Here is a 21,589-nt window from a genome sequence, read left to right as displayed (position 1 = left end):
ACGGAGTAACTTTTATTTGCCTACTAGTATTTTTGTCAGTCTGTTGCACGAAAGGAATTTGTTATAATATTTTAAGAAAATATTTAAATCGATATACAATTATGTAAATTATAATATTGAATATTATATAGCGCATGTGATGAAATTGATTGGGTCGATTATATTTTCTGATGTTGTCATTACTTGAATTAGAACAAATAATTGTCTAATTACCCGTGTAATGATCGGATAATTTTTTTTTATTATATATTTAGATAATAAAAGTAAAGATAAAATTATAAAAAAATTCTAATATTGAACGTGTACATTTATTTGATGGGTCACACTTGTGTGAGACCGTCTCACGGATCCTTATTCGTGAGACGGGTCGGGTCGGGTCAACGTACCATGCAAATGTCATACTTATATGTGCAAATCTCACACTTATATGCTCAAATATAACACTAATCAAAAATACAATTTTTGTTACTTATAAGAGAAAAAGTAATACATTTTTCATAATAAGTAAGGTTAACAAGTACCTCTCACTTATAAGGGCAAATATAATACTTTTGAGAAAAAATGTAATACTTTTAAATCCAAATGTAAAAGTATTGTATTTTCCCTTAAAAGTATTACATTTACCCTAATAAGTAACAAAAATTTTATTCCTGATTAGTATTACATTTGAGCGTATAAGTATGGCATTTGTGCATATAAGTGTTACTCTTGCATCTTGACCCGACCCGACCTGACCCGACCCGTCTCATGGTAAGACGGCCTCGCACAAGTTTTTGCCTTATTTGATTATAAGATTAGTGCAAAAATATCACTCAATTAATTGATATTAGTTAATTTTTATTTTACATTTTCTTACCAAATAAGCTTTATTAATTATTTGATCAATAAAATATTTAATTAATTGACTACAAGAATTTAACCCAATGGGTAGCTCAAGTGGCAAGTGAGCTATCTTTGTGTGGAAGAATTTCGGGAGAATTCGGGTTCGATTTCTAATTTTCTACTAAGTGCATGCCCTACTTTGATGTAAATTGTTGTCGTATATTATCTAGTTTGGTGTGGTTGGCTCGGTTACTAGCTCGACGGAGGGACTATCCTGTGTAATAATTAACTAACAAATTAGGTAAATCACACTGGAAATACCGTCCAACTGGCTGAACCAAAAGGTTGTTGGCTGATTATTTGCAATTTGGGGTTGATTTGGTGAAAAGCAAAAGAGGGCATTTTTTTTATCAAGTTCGAGTAGCAGCAGCAGAAAGGCCAAAACCAAAATGAATACCGCAGGTCTTCAAAAGAGGAAGAAGCATAAAGAAATCGAATACATATCCTTGAAGGGAATAAAATAAGCATAAAGAACTTTTTTTTTTAAAGCATAAAGCATAAAGAACTTTTTTTTTTTTTTAAACAAAGCATAAAGAACCTTAGAAAGCATAAAATACGTTTATTTATTTATTTTCAGATTTATATTTTCTTTTTTTTTTCTCCGCCCTCATTTTCTCTTTCCTAATTACATCTATAAAAATTCCTCAAAAATCACACCAAAATCTTCAGTATTATGAAGGCCTTTTGCCATCTCTAATTGTGATATGACAGAAATGAAGAATAATGATTATACGATTATTATAGTACGTATGATGTTTATATGATTATAGTAAGGATTATGACATGATTAATTGAATTGGAATGATTAGTCATGATTGTATGATTATTGTGCGTATGATGTTTATATGATTATAGTAACGATATGATTGATGCTTATATGATTGAGTTTTACTATGCATATTCTTAGGCCTTCCTCAATAGTTGAGGGTTTTTATCAAGTTTTTTGTGGGTCCCAACTTCCACATCATCATCTATTATCTCACTCAATTATAAAAACTCTTCTCCCCATTAATTTTAAGTTTTTTCACAGTTTTTTGTGGACCCACCACTTCACTCATATTATATTTTAATTATTTCTTTATCTATTAACATTCTAAAAATTATAATTGTAAATTACAATTCTAAATTTAATAATAATATTTAATTAAAGTAAATTTAATAACAATATTAAATTTAAAAATTAAATAATAATAATAACATTAACAAGTTAATATTAATTTAATTAATAAATTTAATTAATAAAACTAAATTAGAAAAACAAAAAAATAAAAAACAAGAAGCTGGCCGTTGCAAATGCAACGGCCAGCAGCATAAAATAAATAAAAAGAAAAAGAATAAACAAACAAACATTATATGAAATGAGCTGGCCGCCACTCTCGCCCCACCTGTCAGCTTTCAGCCTTCTTCTTTTCGTTTTTTTTTTTTTTTTAAACCCGGCTGTCAGGGGTTGTTGCAGGAGAAATATATCTCCAAAATGCAACAACCCCATTTGTTAAAAACTACATGCTCAAGGTTTTATTTCTTAAAATTTGTGTCAACACACACTAATGGGGAGGGCTTTAAATTACTCTTTTATTTTTTCTTCTTGATGTGGTAAACAATAATATTTTATTTTGATCATATGAGTCTATGAAATGGTGTTTGGTTCAAGTTATATAAGATAACTAAGGTTAATTTGTTTGGAATATAAGATTTTCATATTTAATTCAGATTATGTAATTTTCTCAAGAAATGTAACACATGCACATGAAGCTATTGGATAGGTAATTTCACATTCTATCTTATTATTAATTTTGGACTTTTGACATTTTAATCAATTTATCTTATTACCGTTACCTTATTTACATACTTCAGTTTTAAACCAAACACAAGAATATAACATTTCCAAGTTATCTAACATTACCAGCAATCTAACATTTTCTATGGTAATTTAACATTATGGGAACCAGGTTATGATTATAGCAAGGGAAAAGTGTCAAATTTGCCCCCTAAGTCTATTGGATAGTGCAATTAGATCCCCTAAATGAAAAAAGTTTCATTCAAGCCCCTAAATCAGTAAAATTGTTCACTTAAGTCCAAGTTAACTTGTTTATCATGTCAAATTCATGAGGGGTTGACACGTGTCCTTTTTAATTTTATTTTTCAAAAACAAATATTTGTATTTATTAAAAATATTATTTATTATAAATAAAAAATAAATAATATATTAATAAAAAAAAAGAGAAACCAGTTTACAATCTTCTTCTTCTTCGTCTTTGCATTATCGCCGCACGTCTGCCGGAGGGAGAGAGAGAGAGACGGAGCTGCACCCTGCCATCGCCGCCGCAACCAGTCCGACGTCGGAGGAGGAACCAGTTCTCGCCGCCTGCTGCTTCGTCGACCTCGCCGCCATAGATGAACCTATCTAGGGAGAGAACGGTTTCAGTTCGGCGCCAGAGATGAACCAGATCCAGGGAGATAATGGTTTCAGTTCGCCACCAGAGATGAACCAAATTCAGGGAGATAACGGTTTTAGTTCGCCGCCAGATATGAACCAGCTCCGTCGTTCACTCCTGCCGCATCTCAGTTCGCTGGCGAGGGAGAGGTGTTCAAGTCGCCGTTTTTATTTATAATAAATAATATTTTTAATAAATAAAAATATTTATTTTGAAAAATAAAATAAAAAAGGACACGTGTCAACACCTTACGAATTTGACATGATAAACAAGTAAACTTTGACTTAATTGAACAATTTTACTGATTTAGGAGGTTTGAATGAAGCTTTTTTCACTTAAGTGCCTAATTGCACTATTCACCGACTTAGGGGTCAATTTGACACTGTGAATATTTCTGTAAAATTTAGTGCAGAATTTGGTGTTTTGGGTTGGAGATGGTGAATTGATCACACTCGGGGTTATGATTCCAATCTTTGACAGTACTGCTCTAAACCCTAAACCTACCATGGATGAATTGGAAGCATTCGAGCGTGATTACGAACCGGGTATGGGTATTGAGACTATAGGCGGTCAGTATTTTCGCCCTACCGAATACGAATTGATTGACGAATTTCTGAAGAAAAAGATCGGACGTCGCCCTCTTCCCAACGAGATCATCAAAGAGATTCCATTTTTGTACGAGTATCCTCCTGAACTTCTCCCAATTTGTAAGTTCTCCTCTCATCTATTTTTTCTAAATGTTATTCTATTGTGATTTTGATTTTTTCGCTAGTTGTGTTGCTATTCCCCTGTAATTTTTCCCAATTTAACTTCTTTACTTCTTTTCATCTGTCTTGTGCTCCTTTTTTGTCTAATCTTTATATCACTTTGATCATAATCCGATTCCATCTGTTGGCGTTAGTTGGATGGAGTTACTGTTGCGCGGATCTGAATTTTGTTTGATTGCTGTTGCAATTTTTAGCAGCCGAGTTAGTTCAATGTTAGCAGTGTACTTTTTCTTTGTGTGGTTCACTATGCTTTGAATAGTATTTGCTTGTTTAGTATTTCTGGATTGTGTGAGTGGAACATGTGTGCAGGGAAGTTCAAGTATGCGAGGAACTATGAGGCATACTATTTTACCCACAAAGGTAAAAAACCAAATGGTGAGTTTCTTGGAGGAAAGAATTTTGAAGGTCAATGGAAAACTGAAGGTCCCGAAGAGCCATGTTTTGGTCAGAACCAAATTCTGGGGTTCAAAAGAAAGCTATACTTTTACCGCAGTGAGAAGAGGACAGGTTGGGTGATAAAGGAGTACAGATACAATCCAAAGCGAGTTCCTGCCCATTATCTTCAGAATAGGTTCTTTCATGGCTTCGTGAGTGTTATTTGCTTGGCAGCAGTTTTCTTAACAGATGCTTGTATTCTTACATAGCTAACTGCTTCACTTTCGATGTTTGGTTTGTAATTGTCACAGTTATTAAATTACGTGGTCTTGAAAATTAAGTTCAATCCAGACTTGAGGGAGAAATTTACTGCAGAAGAATCATTTTCAATTTCAATGGAAGATGCAAAAGACTTGGATGTTTTCCAGGACTTTGAAGGTTAAGCAAGAGATTATCTACACCACCTGACTAAATGAAGCCTATATGAAGCTGGTATGAAGGAGTCTAATGAACAGAGAACATAGTTTTTCTTCATCCTTTGAGGTTCAAACAGAAATTTTTACTGTTATGCATACTTTTGATTGCATAATAAGGTATAGCTGTAGCTATAGGAGTATCACAAAATTGTTGATGTGTGGATTTGTGGTTTTCACTATAGTGTAGGTGTAGCATTAGATGTTTGTGCAAATTGGATAGCCACGCAATTTGGAAACCCATTACTTGGCTAACATGTTTTTGATTCCCAATTCATTTTCCCACTTCTAAATGTTAATTATGTTAGTGTGGAACTGTGGTGTTACAATGCTTCATGTAGGCTTCTCTATTACTACTATCCAAAATAAAAAGAAGCTGTTGGAGTTAATAGATTGGAGTCTCTTCTCTTACATTTTCTTGTCTTAATCTCATAACCTTTTCTATCAAATTATTTATATAGTGAACAAATTTTCTAAGCATATGCATTGGGCATGACATTTCATGTAATGCTTGTGCCTATGGCTATGATTGGTATGTATTGTATAACTTATGTAATAGATGGTACAAATGATAATGGAGAACTCAACACATTGGTCCCTCAATTGGTTCTCAACTGTCAATGTAGTCCATAGTTTTCAATTTCAATCAATTTGATCCTTGAATAGTTTAGCTCGCATGGACTAAGGGTGAAGAGTTGAGCATTTTTATACTTATTTTGTGCGCAAGAAATCCTTTATGTTATACAATTTCAATTTCTTTAAAAAGGGATTGTATATATACTAGTGGAAACTCACTCATTTTTAATATGAGGCAACAACTCCTTCCAAGTTTTCACATCTCCATTTTCAAACTCTATACTTTGAGACTTAATTTTATCATTGATCCATTATTCATTTTGAGTGTACAAAATATAAATTTTTTTCTCTCACTTGAGAGAATTTGAATCCACTTTGATACAAATTACATTGGCATTCACCTAGGGAGGTTTTGTTTGAAGAAAGGAAGTGTGAAGTGAAGTGAAGTGTTGGAGTTGGAGTTGAGCCGTTAACTCATGCAGTCCCCAACTCCCGATTCTTAGAATCACTGTAAATCCTCCGTTCTATTTTGACAAGTAACAAATTGCCATTTTAATACTAGCAATGTCTAAACAAGGTGGCAGAGACTGGGATAAAACCGTACGTGACAAGAATTAGCATGGGGGAATGGGGTTCAGAGTACGTGCATGCTTAGGTCAAGATGATGCTTGATCTGATGATGTTGTGCAGTCTACAACTACAAAAGTGAATGTTGTAGCATCAATCAGCGCTGTAATTTTTTTAGGAGTTTTTACAAGTATAATTAGGAAAGAGAAGATGGAAGAGGAGGAAAAAAACAAAAACTTTTAAAAAAAAAAAAACAAACAAACCAGAACTGAAAAATAAAATAAAAAATAGATTTTACGAGGGCGCTTTTGTGCGCTCAATCTGCATCACATGGGCAACAATAACAGATTTACATATCTTTTTTCTCTCTTCTTATGGCCCACAAAAAGTCATGCCTACCTCAAATACAATTTCATCCTAAAAATCATGAAAAACTCCGAGCATGGATGTTCTTAGTGAGCCAATGAAATTGGTTTTAGAGGATCATAAAGCCTTTCTCAATAGTGGTGGGTTTTTAGGAGATTTTGCAGGTGTGACTAGGAAAGAAAAAATGAGAGTGAAAAAAAAAAAGAAAATGAAAAATAAAAAACTGAAAAAAATAAAATAAAAAAATTATAATTACGCGCCTAGGCGAGCGCATGTGAAGCGCAACTCTCATTAATTTTAGTGGGCCTACATAGGCTATAAAATCTCCATGTTTGTCGGAGGTAAGTTTTTCTTCTCTCTATGCCTTATCACTCCTCCTTAAAACCGTGTAAAATCTCCTTAATGGGGATCGCCTAGTGAATTTTGCCAGTCTGGACTTATCACAATGGATCAGAAGAGAGGGAGGATTGGTGAGTCCCTATCTGATGAGTTTTTTTTTTTTTTTTTTTGCCATTCAGGTTGCTATTTCAAAAAATGGCTTTGGGGCGTGTACTGTGTCATAGGTCCCTACCTAAAAAAATAGTTTCTTATCTTGAAACTGTGACAGTTCATGTTTTAATGGACATAGTCCATTCTAAGAAGTCCTCTTTAATTTTCTTAATTGAGACTCTATAATAATAAAATTCAGTCCATCTAGACCAAATTGGGCTTTGAGATTTGTTTTGTTGTGGATCCATTGGGCCGTAGCGGTGGCCTAGCTTTACTATGGAAAGAAAATTCAGAGGTTAAGATTAAGTCATTTTCCCATCAGGAACCAGTGTTCATATTGCAATGTAAATCAAGATACAAAAATTCTATATTTTTAATAATGTACTTATAGTTAACATTTTAAAAAAATAACTTAATAATTGCTGACACATAATATGGTAGTTACAACTTACAGAAACTGTCAATGGCAGGTATATAATGTATCAACTACAAAAAAAAAATCTTAAGATTATTTTTGAACCAAAGTCTACAATGCAAGATAGACCTTAGTTCATGATATAATTTGCCACTCATTCCCCCTCCCTTGGGCATTAATGGGGAACTTTAATGTATTTCATATATATTATAGTTTAAACAATAAAATAAAATAAAATAAATATGTAAATTTTAAATTTTGTATGAGTACATTTAAACTTTAATAGGATGCATTTTCTTATATGATCTTATAATATATTACATATGCACATAATATTTATTAATATGTATTATTATATTATATATTTTAACATCTTTTTTATTTTTTCTAATACTTTATTTAAATTCACGATAACATAATTTTCTCTGCACATCACACATTCACACGAGTGAATCACTAATTGTATACAAAATTAAAACATTACACCATCTTTTTAAGAATATAATATATCCAAATAGTTACTTCATAAAACTAAAAATACAAAATTAAACTCTTAAAAAAATAGTTTTGATATATAAAATCATGTTCAAGTATTATAGCCGAGTTGCATTATTTTTAAAGTTATATACTATAATTTTATATAATTGTTACAAAACATAAATGTTTATGGTTCTTTTACTAAATTTTAAAAGTTTGAATATAATGCTCTCAAAAAAAAAAAAGTTTGAATATAATTATCACATGATATACATCTTTGGATTTCTAGCAATAAACCGTGAAAAATTCACTCAGACTACCTTTGTGTGTGTGTACACACACACTTTAGTTTACTGAAAAATTAATGGACAATAATTGATGAATTTATTCTATTTTATTTTATATACAAATATTTATATAGACAATCTGTTATATAGTTTTTATAATTTTATTTTTAGCAAATGCAAATAGTTTTCCTTTTGATAACTTTTTTTTCTTTGATAATTTGTTATATTTTAATTAAATTTTTAATATCCATAAAATAATAAATGAAATGTGAATATTTTGTTACAAATGAAAGAAAAATAACTAAATGTTAAATTTTCAAATAAGAACTTTTCAAATCTTTTAGAAAAAGTAAGATTTTAATTAAAAAAAATAAATAAATAAAAGCTGAGTTTTCAAAATGAGAAATTGTATTCAAACAGTACACCTTATTTATTGATTAAAAATTATAATTAAGTTTTTTTCTGTTGAATACTTGCTGACTCTATTACGATGCAACCTATTGAACAATATCTGTTCATAACTACTTTTTCAATCTATTGAGCAGTAGGCAATATATGTTCATAACTACTAACCCATAACCTAACACATAAGGGAGCAACTTGATGCTACTGGATCACAAGGTCCTTGGCATTATAATTAAGTTAAACTATACAAAAATAAAATAATAAAAAATAAAACATAAATATGCATGCATGTATCTGTTTGTGTTTTACATAATAAGGCTGGAATTGGCAAAAGAATAAATATTGAATTTATAAATGGTAATCTGCTTGTGTTTTACATAATAAGGCTAGATTTGGCAAAAGAATAAATATTGAATGTATAATTGGTAATCTGTTTGTGTTTTTTTACATAATAAGGCTAGAATTGGCAAAAGAATAAATATTGACCGTATAACTGGTAATAAGATATAAATATACAAAACAAAAATTATAAAGAAAAGCATTTAGGGTGTATTTGGAAAGTAGGAAAATGATTTCTGGAAAATGATTTATGAAAAATGAGTCATTTTACGAAAAACAGTTTCATTTTCTGTGTTTGGTTGCATTCTAGAAAACTGTCTTTGTGTGTTTGGTTCATTTTCTAAAAAATGAATTAAATTGTATAATTTTTACTTTTTAATTATTTTTTTAAAATATAAAATAATAATAATAATAATAATATAAAATAATAATATTTCTTTTAAAAAGTAAAAGATATGGCCATTTTGGCAAAAAAAATGGTTGAAGCCAAGTTCGGAAAATTACTTCCAGAAAAAAAAATTTCAAAAGTCATTTTTCAGAAAAATGGCCTCATTTTCCTTGGTCAACGGAAATTGTTTTTCGTTGACTGCATTTTCCAGGCACGGTCAAACACCAAAAGTCTGGAAAAGGATTTCTATAAATTATTTTCCGGGCTATCAAACACACCCTTAATGTCATTTATATTACCAAAAAAAAAAAATTATTTCACTTTTTATTTTAATACAATGCAGTATTTGTGCCTTTGTGGGAACAACTTGGTGCATCACAATATCCTTGGTAAAAATTATTTCACTTAAGGGTTAAAGTTATAGATAAGAAAATGTCAAAGGGAATATGTAAGTTGTATTTTACTCAGGCTTTATGTTGTAAACGTTAATACTTAATACCGTAGCAATAAGCCCACGTCATGTCACAAAGGCAGGGGGAGTGACATTAAATTTCTATTAGGATAATGATAGATGTACTTCAATGGAGTATAACTCCCGTCACTTATATAAATTTTATTGGATAAAAAAAGTGAATAAATAAAAATAATGGTCCATATTTTTTAAATCAATCAGAGCATGACACTTCAATAAGGAGTAAAAAATGAAAGTAATTGTAGTAGTATTCTTTTTATTAAATGGATAATTTCTTGATCTTTATAAGTTTGACCGAGTGCACGAACATATGTTACACACGTAAAAACGTACTTTGTCAGTGCAATTTTTGACTTTTAAATTAAAAGTGCACAAACATATATGTTATAAATGTTAGAACATTTATTTTGGCTTTGGCGGTTTTGGCCTATTAATTGAGGTCAACATTTTAGTTTGAAGTTATTTACCATTATATCACTAATATTTTAATTAATCTTATAGCGGTATATTGTATAATTTCTACAATCAAAATTTGGGCACATTTTTGCTTGGGGAAGGAGTATGTCACTCTCGATGAGAGAGAACTAAGAGTCGTTCAAAGTTGTTCATATGAAAATGAAATATTTAATAGGAAAAGTGTTAAATAGGCCACTAAATTTATTATTTTCGTGCAATTGGACCATTGAACTTAAAAAGTGTCTAATTCAACCATCAAACAAGTAAAATATGTGCAATTAGGACATTTTTCTAAAAATTTGTAATTCAATTTGAGTTAAAAACATTTCAATACTGACTCCCAACTAGTATGATAGAAGAAAATGCCACTCTTAATACATATATGTTAGTAATATAATTGTATTTTACCATAAAATTTTTGTAAAAATGGTTCAATTGCACAAATTTTACTTGTTTGATAGTTGAATTGCACACTTTTAAGTTCAATGGTCCAATTGCACAAAAACGATAAGTTCAGTGGCCTATTTGACACTTTTTTCTATTTAATATATTATAAGTTTAATTAGAAAAAAAAAAACTACAGTGACATTTTGTAAATAACTCAAACATTAAAGTGCATTTAGTAATAATATAAAGTGCAATTAGAAAAGCGATAGAGCGATAGAACGCATATGTTGATAAATCATGAAAACTAATCCAAAAGACTAAACACAAAGACAAATCATAAATACTAAACTCATAACTATTAAAAAAGTGAACTCATAAATCAATTTTTTTTAAATAAATAAATTACAAATTCTAAAATGTGAATCCTAAGTGCAATGAACTTTCACATTTGGTACGCTTAATAATATCATTTGATGCATTTTATATTATTGTTGGGTATATTTTATATTGTTGTCATGCGCATTTTAAAGGTAAATCAAAATATAATAGAATGTAAAGTGAACATTTAAATCAAATAAAAAAAACTAAACCCTAAACCAAACAAAAAAGCTAAATCGTAAACACTAAAAGGTGAGCTCTTTCATTGCACTTTCACATGCCCTAGGATATATTCTATAGTGTAGTTAAGTGCACTCTATAGTGTTGTTAAGTGCACTCTATAGTGTTGATACTTGTATTTAAATTTGAGTTATTTACAAAAATGCCATGCATTTTCCTCTCTCATTACTTTAAACTTATTAGATCTTTCTAGGTAATTAATTCCTATTCTTGTGCACAAGTTCTTATTTGATCTAAATCACAAATTTTAAAATTTATCTAAGTAATAAGGAAGAAACTCATACTCAAAATATAATTTTGTTATTTTTATATTAATATTTTTAAATTTTTCATCCAAAATAATATCATTGATAAGATTAAAGACTAAATAAACCACATTTACTTTTCAAAAAAAAAAACAAAAACCACATTTATGATTGATTAGAGTACTATTATAACTCTTATGTTAATTAGGGAAGAAAGTTATACTTATCTTATATCTCAAGGATTAAAGTGCAATTTTTTAATTAATTCCTTTGAAATTTCCGTTCTTCGTCAATTCTATGAATCAACTTTGCCGTCATGAATTTTCCCTTTTTGCTAGCTGGCTTTGGATAGACTAATAGACTTTTTGATCCTTTTTGAAGAACAAAAGAATGAGAGAGAGAGAGAGAGAGTCAGCGAGAGAAGAAAATGAGTCCTTTTATCTCCCTGTTCGGTCTTCTTAAATCCCTCAAGAAACTCGGTCGTCAAAATCATTTCTAACGTTCTGTAAACGTTTCTGGGGTAGATAAACAGTAATTATAAGTACACAAAACTCTTGCCCTCGTAAATGCCCAGATCATCTTTCTAGATTCTGCTTAGTGAACAAATAAGTGAATCAATTTTCCGATAATGAGTGGTGTTTCACAAACAAACCCAAATTTTTCTGAGTTTGTTGAAGTTGATCCGACCGGAAGATATGGCAGAGTATGCATTCCTATTTTGTTTTTCTTTTCTTTTTCTTTCGTTGGTCCTCTGGTGGGCTGTCATAAAGTTTTCAGCTTGATTTATATCTTGTTGTTGTAATTGCAGTACAATGAAATTCTAGGAAAAGGAGCTTCAAAGACAGTGTAAGTATACAAACCCCTCTTTTCCTCTTTATCTAGCAAAACCATCAGTTTTTATTTGCAAAATCCTTTAGTGTTAATGGGGATTTTGATAGATTCCTGAAATACCCATTTCAAAATTTCTCCCAAAAAAAAGGAGAACTTTTAAAAATTACCAAAGTTTGACGATTTTTTTTTTCCTGTTGGAGATTTTAGAAATTGAGAGTTGATAGATTGGGATGTATTTCTGGTTCCCAGAAAGAAGGAAATTTACATCCTTCTGGGAAGGGTGGATGATTTATGATTCTGAATGGACAAATTGTGATGGGTCTAAGTAAGATTTTTATTTTTTGATTGGTCAAATTGTGCAGTTATAGAGCGTTTGATGAGTATGAAGGGATTGAAGTTGCTTGGAACCAAGTCAAGCTCAGCAATTTCCTGCAAAATCCATCTGACCTCGAGAGACTCTATTGTGAAGTTCACCTCCTAAAGACATTGAAGCACAAGAATATTATGAAATTATACACATATTGGGTTGATACTGCTAATAGGAACATAAATTTTGTGACTGAAATGTTTACTTCAGGAAGCCTCAAACAGTAAGTACCTCCTTTTGTTTTTTTCTCATTGCTTTCTGGTTTGATTTCTTTCAGTTGCTTAATTTGCGGGTTGGGTTTGGTAGGTATAGGCTCAAGCACAGAAGAGTTAATATTAGAGCAGTGAAAGACTGGTGCAGACAGATTTTGAACGGGCTCCTCTATCTCCATAGCCATGATCCCCCGATAATCCACAGAGATCTTAAGTGTGATAACATCTTTGTAAATGGGAATAAAGGCCAAGTCAAAATTGGAGATCTTGGTCTTGCTGCCATCCTGCAAAAATCACAAACTTGTCATTGCGTTGGTATTGGTTTCTTCATACTGATGATATAATTCCCATTAAATTTCAAAGATGTATTGATTTTCTATCCTAGATTGTGAGTCTGTTCTCTTTCCTTAATGCAAAATTATTTGGTAAGCGTCATTGGTTTTAAGCAGTAATCGTAGCAGTGTATAACTGGGAAATGCTTAGTTCAAATGTTTCTTTGGTTCTAATGATCAGGAACTCCTGAATTCATGGCTCCCGAAGTGTATGAAGAGGATTACAATGAGCTGGTTGACATCTATTCTTTTGGGATGTGCGTATTGGAAATGGTCACATTTGAATACCCATACAGTGAGTGCACTCATCCTGCTCAGATCTACAAGAAAGTCATGTCTGTAAGTATCATCTTTTGTTCTTCCCAAACTGTACTCTTTGTTAAGCCTTTACTTCCATAACTCGGTTTCTTGTGCAGGGGAAAAAACCAGACGCATTTTACAAAGTGAAGGATCCCGAGGTACGCAGATTTGTTGAAAAATGTTTGGAAACTGTATCTTTTAGGCTCTCAGCAAGGGAGCTTCTGGATGATCCTTTCCTCCAACTTGATGATTGTGAGTCAGATATAAGCCCCATAGTATGCAGGAGAGGACAAGATTACATGGACCCTCTGTTAAGGCAGCCTAATTTTGAACCGGATTATGAGGGAAAATCATTCAGTACCTCCTGCAGTGATTATGTTTTTGTTGAAGAAAATGCGTTGGTTTGCTCTCCAGATGAATTCAGAAGTGGAATTGAACTTTTTGAGTACAACAATGTTGAAGAACATGAACATTCTTTGAATTTAGATATAACTATAAAAGGGAAGAGAAGAGAGGATGGAAGCATATTTTTAAGACTCAGAATTGCAGAAGGAGGAGGTTTGCAATTAAAAATGGATGCTGTTTTTTAAAACTTTATATTTGCTTTTAATTTGTTCAAATCCAGTTTTCTTCTTTGCAGGTCATGCCAGAAATATCTATTTCCCGTTTGATGTTGAATATGATACAGCGTTAACTGTTGCAGCTGAAATGGTTGCAGAGCTAGATATCGATGGCCAAGATGTTACAAAGATAGCTGATATGATTGATGGAGAGATTTCAAAACTAATGTCAGATTGCAAACCAGGGCTAGGAATAGAAGAACCCACCCACTGCACGAGTTCCACCTTAAGCTTTAGTTTTGCATCTGACCATACTTCTGCTGCTCCCTCTATGAAGTTTTTTTCAAATAATCGAACTGCAATGAGTTCTCAGTTCTTTCAGTGCAGTGGGTGTGGAACAAATGGACGATTTGAAGAGATTACCGATCTAGCTAATAGTCCCGAGGTAAATGACCCTAATCTCGCAGATTGTTCAGCCTCCTTGCTACTACATCAATGTAGTGGATGTGGTGCTTGTGGCCGATTTAATAAGATTACTTATCTTGCTAGTAGTCCTGAGGCAAATGATTCTAATCTTGCAAATGATCCGGCTTTGTTGATCCTAAATCAATGCAATGGGCATATTCCACATGGCCAATTTGTAGGGATTACTGATCAAGCTAATATTTGTGAAGCACATGATTCTAATCATGCAAGTGGTCCAGCTTCCTCGAACCAAATAAATGGTTTCTATAATACAGACTACTGGGATCAGCAGGGCTTTGATCACAGTTCACAGTGCTCCGAGGGATGCCATTCTGTTGAACAACTCGAACAACTGTATCAAGAAATTTCGGCAGAGGTTGCGAAAGAGGCAGGGATAAGGAGTAAAGTTTCGGCGGGTGCAAGAAATCTCGTGCAGTCTTTTTTGGGTTTTTGTTCTTTAGCTTCGATACCTATGATGCAACTGACCTCTCATATGGGTGTGAACAGGAGATTTTGCATGGGCTCTGATGGCTTAGCACTAAGTAGTACCCGAAGAAGTTGAGAAGCTTTCTGGACCAACATCTTTAAGCCACTAACTTATCTCGCTTAAACACTCACCTTGCAGGGCAACATCCTTACCGTTGAAGACACTTCTATATAAGTTCGTAAGACCCTTCTCTATATTCTTGCTTGTACATTTAAGAATGTCGAAGATGTGTAAAGAAGTTGATTGTGTTACCCAGTTTTGGCATCTCAAAGGGCGTGAAAAAAGTGAGGCAAAAAAAAATAAAAATGGTGAGGCAGTGTTCTGTCTTGTTGCTTCGACACAGCACTCACCGTATATCGCAACATATTTGCCAGTTCATGAAGATTTATAATTTTGTAAAGCTGTTCTCCATATTCTTGTTTTTACATTTAAGAATGGTGAGGCAGTGTTCTGGGACTTGCCATAACGGCCAGCCAATTTGCTTTCTTATTCATAGTTTCCAATTGTCTTGACTAGACAGACCACAAGTGTGATGTTTAGATAGATGTCTATCAGGTAGTGAACAATAGAAATGTAATTACTCAAGGCTTTAGGATTCTTGTTTCCTGTGGCATATTGTTCATCTTTTGGTGCTCAGTTTTGATTTTCCAATAATTTATCTCATAGAAAGTTGAAATTGCTCAAACAAAAAGTGCATATAAAGTGCCTGTTGCTGTGTTTGTATTTCTGTTTCAATTGCAATTTTGGTTCTCAAAATTTGTAATGGGACCACCTCACGGATTTTTAGCTGTGAGAAAGGTCTGGTTTTTCATGAGTATTATAATTTCTCTTTTTTTTTTTTTAATATGTAAATGTTCAGTCCCTAAATATTACATCTTGATTTATAAACATTACATTTTTCTTCAAAAGTATTATTTCCCTTATTAGTAACAAGTAATTTATTCCTTGTTAGTATTATATTTTTCAGTATAAGTATTACATTTTCATATTGATTTAGACTTGTCTCACATATAATGATCTGCGAGACGATTCATCGAGATACGAATTGTTAAATTAATCCACAAGTGATGATCCCTGGACCAGCTCCTGTGTCTCTCGGAGTGAACGTGGGTGGACTTGGACCGTTAAACGGACAGAGAAAGACCTCGTGAATTTACCAAAAAAAATAAAAAAAAATAAACATGAATCATTTTTTTTTAGAGTAAACATGAATCCTTTTAACTCTTAATAAATGGTGTTTTGTGGATGGTCAGAAGTGTCATTAATCTAATCACATATTCAATGTTAGCTAACCCTAAATTAAAATGGGTGTTAGCATAATTTTATAATGAAAATGATATTTTCTCTTTCTGAAATTTCTCTCTTATCTTTACTTTCACCATTAAAAAAAAAATAGTTATCAAATTAGAAAATGACATGTAAGGAGGAAAGATCGAATGTGGAATATAAGAGGGATGAGTATCATTACTCATTTTTAATATCCTTTTTTACCAATCTCAACTTTGTGGGCTAATTTCACTCGTTTTGAATAATTGAATGGATGCAGTTAATCTATGTTTATTACTCGTTGATCAAATCAACTCTTTCTTCTTTACTTATTTTCTTTAGTAATTTAAAGGAAAATTGCACTTTTCATTTCTAAGTTAATTTTCTTTACAATTATGCTCATTTCTCGTCTCTAAGTTATAACTAATGTTACAAATTTCGTTTTTTTTTCTAACAAAATATTAGAGACGAAATTTACTACGTTAGTTATAACTTATGAACGAGAAGCGAGCACGACATGTTAAAGAAAAAAAAAATTTACAACGTCAGTTATAATTTATAACTTAAAAAGATGAGACACGATAAAGTTACTTTTCAATTTTCATGAGAAATGAGCATTGCTTTTGGACAGGAAAAGACAAAAAGGGTGGGGAAAGGAAGAATGGAGGGGTCCACTAACTTTAGCGCTCCCAATTCCAATGGAAATTGTGGAGTCAGTTAAAACTTTTTCCAAAACCCCTTTGGAATGAATTGTGGAAAAATGAATAATAGGGAGTAGAAAATAAGCTGAAATTACAGCGTATTTGTTTAATCTGAAATTAGCTGTCCTTAAATATAATAGCAAAAGAAAACAACAATGAAATTGATTCCTCGTAGCCGTGGGTGTTGTCCTGCTCCGCTCAAATCTAGATACTGGACTGCCGCATTTCAAGCTCCTCTCGAATCTAACGGAAATGGGTATGTCACTGCTTCTTCCCACATCTCCGTAAAACCCAATTTCAATCGTATTACGGATTGTATGAGATTTGAGATGAAGTCTAATGTATGGGGCATACATACTTGCTTGCAGGCAGTAAAGGAGTGAGTTCGAGTTCGAGTTCGAATCTATGGTTGGCTCCAAACCCTAGCAAGAAATGGGGAGAGTTATTCTTCCTTTTATATACTCCCTTTTGGCTCACCCTCTGCCTCGGCATTGTCGTTCCTTACAAGCTCTATGAGGTATCTCTCTTCAATTCTTTTATTCATTTGTTCATTTATTTAATGTTTTCTGGTTTAGTTCTTTTCAATTATTATGAATTGTATTAATAGCTAGTTCATTACTTCGTCCAATTCAACTCCCTAGTTGCAGATTGTAATCCATTGATTAGTTTCGGTTCAAGTAAATGGTACAAATCTTATTGGAAAAGTTGAAAGACAAAAAAGAAAAGAAAAGGAAAAGATTGTATATAGCTTTATCATCTTTCAGTGTGGGGGTGATGAAGGTGCCACAATCGCAATGAAGGATTTGGAAATTTATCTTCCTTCAGTGTTTTATTTATGTTTGCCCTTCACTCTTAAGCACAGTATATGCGATTTTTAGTTTGGGCCTTTATTATTTTGAGCTTCTTTCAGTTTTTAAAATTACACTCTTTTTCTCATTCATAAGATTGCTTGTTCATAACTTCTAGTTAAATGTCCCATTATCTTCTTGCAGAATTTTACAGAATGGGAGTACCTGCTTTTGGCACTTGTTTCAGCACTTCCTGCTTTCCTAGTTCCACTGATATTTGTTGGAGAGGTAATTTACTGAGTCCTTCCTGTTATTGTTTGATTAGGACATTCCTAATTATGCTTATTGATGCTACACAATTAGAAAGCCAATGAATTAACACTATTTGCTGGACAATGTTCCTTTCAAGTCTTGGTTGTGCATAATGAGTCCTGTAACCCAAGATTGATAATGAATACAAATATGTTTTTCCATGTGTTTTGCAGGCTGATAGGAATATTCATTGGAAGGATCGGTACTGGGTAAAGGCAAGTGTTCTTGAAAAGTAAAATTTCAATCACTTATCTGTAAGCCTGGGTTGTTTATCTTAATTTTTAGTGTCCTAACTTTTTGCACTAAATTATCTGTAATCTTATAGAATCCTGAAAATTATTGTCGTTGGTTTTTGTAATGAGATTGATGGTGAACTTCTTCTATCCTTTGGGAGAAGGAACTTTTCTTTAGAAAGTAATCCATATAGAAATTAGAGGTTTTTGAAAAGGAAAGAAGTGAGGAAAGTAATTTGGTTGCACTGTTGCGCCTATCTCTTTTATTTGACTTCTTGATTATGGTCTATTTTGGTTAGTTTGAGTAAGAGTGGGACTACTCTTAATATGTATTTTATTGGTTTTGCTTTTTTGGTTTTGTTTCTGTGTTTTTTTTTTTTTTGTTTCTGTGTTTTTTTTTAGTACACTCTAACCTAACTATACTAGTATATGTTCAACAAATTATGCCGACCCTTAATTGGGATGGGACTTGAACCAGAGAACTTACTTATGTTTTGTTTTGTTTTGTTTTATTTATTTATTTGAATTATGGTGGATCTTCTCCTTCTGGTTTTCTCAATCTTTTTATTTAAGAGCTTCTTTGCATGTTGTTGTTTTTGTTATTATGGTTATTATTTTACTAACAACTAAGTTGCTGTTACCCCAGGCAAATCTCTGGATATTAATTTTTAGCTATGTTGGAAATTACTTTTGGACTCATTATTTCTTCACAGTGTTGGGTGCTTCTTACACATTTCCTTCATGGAAAATGAATGATGTAAGTACAATGTTGAAACATTAATTTCACCCTTATAAATTGCTTGATTTCTTGTTCTCTTTCCTAAGAACACTGCTGTCATATGCAGGTGCCCCATACAACATTCCTTCTGGCACATGTATGCTTCCTGTTTTACCATGTTGTGTCGAACATAACACTTCGTCGACTACAGGCTTCTATTGCTAACTTGCCAGAAAACATTCAGTGGGTTTTTAAAGCAAGCTGGATCCTAGCCTTTTCTTATTTTATAGCTTATCTGGAGACCATAGCCATTTCCAGTGTATGTGGTGAACACATCTTGTATAAAATTTTGCTTCATTCAGTGTAGCCCTTACCAAAATATCTTCTTAAAGTGATTGTTTATACCAGAATTTGTTTCATTCAAATATTTTACTTAAAACATCTGAGACATTAGAGACAATGCTGCCAAGTTACTAATTTTCTTTCCTTTTTTTTTTTTTTGGAAAATTTGCAGTTCCCCTATTATGACTTTGTGGACAGGGCATCCATGTACAAAGTTGGCTCCTTGTTTTATGCAATTTACTTTATTGTAAGCTTTCCTATGTTTTTGAGGTAAGAACCCAACTCAGAGACACCAACTTTCCTCTATTTATTCTTACTTTTTGCATGCTTCCAAGATCTTATTGTGTGATTTTACATTATTTGCACTAATTCATAAGTAAAACTCCAATAAAGCTTCTTGACATTAGATTTTACTATATCACTAATTTTACATTAGCTATTTGAAGTATAAACATTAAAAAAGAAAAAGAATGAATACAAAGTAGCTCAACTTTATCCGAAAACGAATAGCATATTAAATTGACAGAACAAGTATAAAATTTTCTTAGGAAGTTGTTATCAATGGTATAGAATAAAATCTGTCATGAGGTGTTTGAACTCTTTATTGTTATAGGCTCTACTGTTATGAGTCAGATGTATCCCTTTACTACTCTTCATCCATTTGACCTCTACCACTCTTGATGAATGCTTTTTGGTGTTTGTCCTAAAGTGCTTGTATTTTCGTGTTATTTTGAGGCTGTTTGTGTTCAACTCCTTATCACTTTCATCATTATTCTCAAGAGTTGTGTATACCATTGTGTCTTTTGAAACCATCTAGTACTGTTATCCTCTAGCCGCGTCTAATCTTCTTCCGTAGTTTTGAATCAGCTCTGTTGTCTTAATTCAAGTTTGGTACTTTTAGATGCTCCAACTTAAAGGGGGGTTTGAAATTTAGAAAGTATTAATCTTAGTGTATCCCTAATCGTAACCTAGCTCATTAGTTTGGCCAATTATATTCCTATATGTCTAACCTTCTTAGTTTGTATATACTCTATGGAATCTACTATTATTAATAAAATCATATATTTTATCTATTCTTTCTTTCCTTGGTTTTTCAATTCACATATTTTGCTTCCGCCTAAGTCCTAACTGGCGGGTGGTGACTATTTGCCACCCTGCAATTTAATGCTAATCCGTACCACATTAGTGCATTAAAGTTACCTCCTTTTTTTTTCCCTGCAAATATGTAGACCATAAAATTCAGTTTATTTGTGGAGAAATGGAACCTGGAGATGCACATATAAATATCTATATAAAAACCAGTAGCACTTAACAATCTTGCTTATCTGTTGTATGAGAAATATAGCTATGGATAAACAGTTTATTCATGTATTGCATTCCATTTTGGAAAAAAAATACTGCTGAAAGGAACTTGTGTTATTTGCAACTGCTTTCCAGTTTCTCTTCACTTTGCCATTTTCATTGATGGGGTTTAGTCATCCTCCTAATCAATTTTCCATTTTTTTTTTATTTTTTATAATGGGATTTATTTTAATGCACAGAATCGATGAGAAACCTGGTGATCTGTGGGACTTGCCAAGGGTTGCCATTGATGCTTTGGGAGCTGCAATGCTTGTAACCATTATACTAGATCTATGGCGCCTTTTTCTAGGACCCATTGTTCCTATTCCAGAAACAAAGCAATGCCTTCAACCGGGACTTCCATGGTTTGCTGGACATTGAGTAGGAGTTTTAAGAATGGTCTCTTGGATAAGTAAATGTTTGCTGTTTTTGGACTAAATTTAGGATGTGTTTGGAAACCAGGAAAATGATATGGGAAATGTTTTTGGAAAAATTAGTCATTTTTCAGAAAACATTTCCATTTTCAGTGTTTGGTTGCATTCCAGAAAATTGTCTCAATTCAAAGTGACAACTCCAGTTTCCATTATGAAATCCCACTATCCCAGCATGTCCAACGCATTGCATTGTCTTTGTCTTGTTCTCGAGCGGGCTCAGGTTTTATCTCTCAACCAAATGTCTTGAACTTTATGCTACATGTTAAAATCTAAGTTGTGAAGTATTTGCATATTTTGGTTAATGGCTTTGTTGTTATGATACTGTTTAAAGTAAATTGATCACAGCACAGGCATAGAATAGAATTTGTGGTTATTTTGCCTTGCTTTTAAGTTTGAAAAAGTGATTATCTGACCAAGTGCTCGGCGTTAATTGTTGTAGTCATGATATCATTTTCCAAGATTGTGGACTCCTATATTATAC

The 21,589-nt window shown here is 32.4% G+C and overlaps 3 protein-coding genes across 4 annotated transcripts; all 3 read left to right on the top strand.

Annotated features, from left to right (window-relative positions):
• The first annotated feature begins 3,753 nt into the window (after positions 1-3,753).
• LOC115998134 (NAC domain-containing protein 41-like) lies at positions 3,754-5,321 on the top strand. 2 transcript variants are annotated; one of them, XM_031237617.1, is made up of 3 exons: positions 3,754-4,024; positions 4,394-4,655; positions 4,771-5,321. In XM_031237617.1, exons 1-3 carry the CDS (start codon positions 3,778-3,780, stop codon positions 4,775-4,777), a joined length of 516 nt encoding a protein of 171 aa, XP_031093477.1. In that variant the 5' UTR covers positions 3,754-3,777; the 3' UTR covers positions 4,778-5,321. The 2 variants fall into 2 exon arrangements, with proteins under 2 accessions (XP_031093477.1, XP_031093476.1); XM_031237616.1 differs by having other exon boundaries at positions 4,394-4,671.
• A 6,435-nt stretch (positions 5,322-11,756) lies between these two features.
• Positions 11,757-15,658, top strand: LOC115998133 (serine/threonine-protein kinase WNK1-like). The gene is made up of 7 exons (XM_031237615.1): positions 11,757-12,122; positions 12,228-12,265; positions 12,613-12,840; positions 12,924-13,144; positions 13,343-13,500; positions 13,578-14,019; positions 14,102-15,658. The coding sequence occupies exons 1-7, from the start codon at positions 12,048-12,050 to the stop codon at positions 15,046-15,048; spliced, it is 2,109 nt and encodes a 702-aa protein (XP_031093475.1). The 5' UTR covers positions 11,757-12,047; the 3' UTR covers positions 15,049-15,658.
• Positions 15,659-16,994: 1,336 nt separating this feature from the next.
• On the top strand, positions 16,995-21,410 carry LOC115998497 (cycloeucalenol cycloisomerase). Its single transcript, XM_031238080.1, has 8 exons — positions 16,995-17,196; positions 17,309-17,457; positions 17,933-18,016; positions 18,214-18,255; positions 18,920-19,030; positions 19,119-19,310; positions 19,506-19,603; positions 20,875-21,410. Exons 1-8 carry the CDS (start codon positions 17,193-17,195, stop codon positions 21,053-21,055), a joined length of 861 nt encoding a protein of 286 aa, XP_031093940.1. The 5' UTR covers positions 16,995-17,192; the 3' UTR covers positions 21,056-21,410.
• Positions 21,411-21,589: the final 179 nt, after the last annotated feature.

Source organism: Ipomoea triloba, chromosome 12 (genome assembly GCF_003576645.1).
Source record: "Ipomoea triloba cultivar NCNSP0323 chromosome 12, ASM357664v1".
Lineage (NCBI taxonomy): Eukaryota > Viridiplantae > Streptophyta > Magnoliopsida > Solanales > Convolvulaceae > Ipomoea > Ipomoea triloba.
This window is presented reverse-complemented; position numbering and strand designations above follow the sequence as displayed.

Coding starts and splice junctions, on each gene's coding strand:
- LOC115998133 (XM_031237615.1), top strand. CDS start 12,048: ATGAGTGGTGTTTCACAAACAAACCCAAATTTTTCTGAGTTTGTTGAA. Junction 12,841..12,923: donor ACTTCAGGAAGCCTCAAACA/GTAAGTACCTCC, acceptor TGGGTTTGGTAG/GTATAGGCTCAAGCACAGAA. Junction 13,501..13,577: donor TCTACAAGAAAGTCATGTCT/GTAAGTATCATC, acceptor TTTCTTGTGCAG/GGGAAAAAACCAGACGCATT.
- LOC115998497 (XM_031238080.1), top strand. Junction 18,017..18,213: donor CACTGATATTTGTTGGAGAG/GTAATTTACTGA, acceptor TGTGTTTTGCAG/GCTGATAGGAATATTCATTG. Junction 19,031..19,118: donor CTTCATGGAAAATGAATGAT/GTAAGTACAATG, acceptor TGTCATATGCAG/GTGCCCCATACAACATTCCT.
- LOC115998134 (XM_031237616.1), top strand. CDS start 3,778: ATGATTCCAATCTTTGACAGTACTGCTCTAAACCCTAAACCTACCATG. Junction 4,025..4,393: donor TCCTGAACTTCTCCCAATTT/GTAAGTTCTCCT, acceptor ACATGTGTGCAG/GGAAGTTCAAGTATGCGAGG. Junction 4,672..4,770: donor ATAGGTTCTTTCATGGCTTC/GTGAGTGTTATT, acceptor TAATTGTCACAG/TTATTAAATTACGTGGTCTT.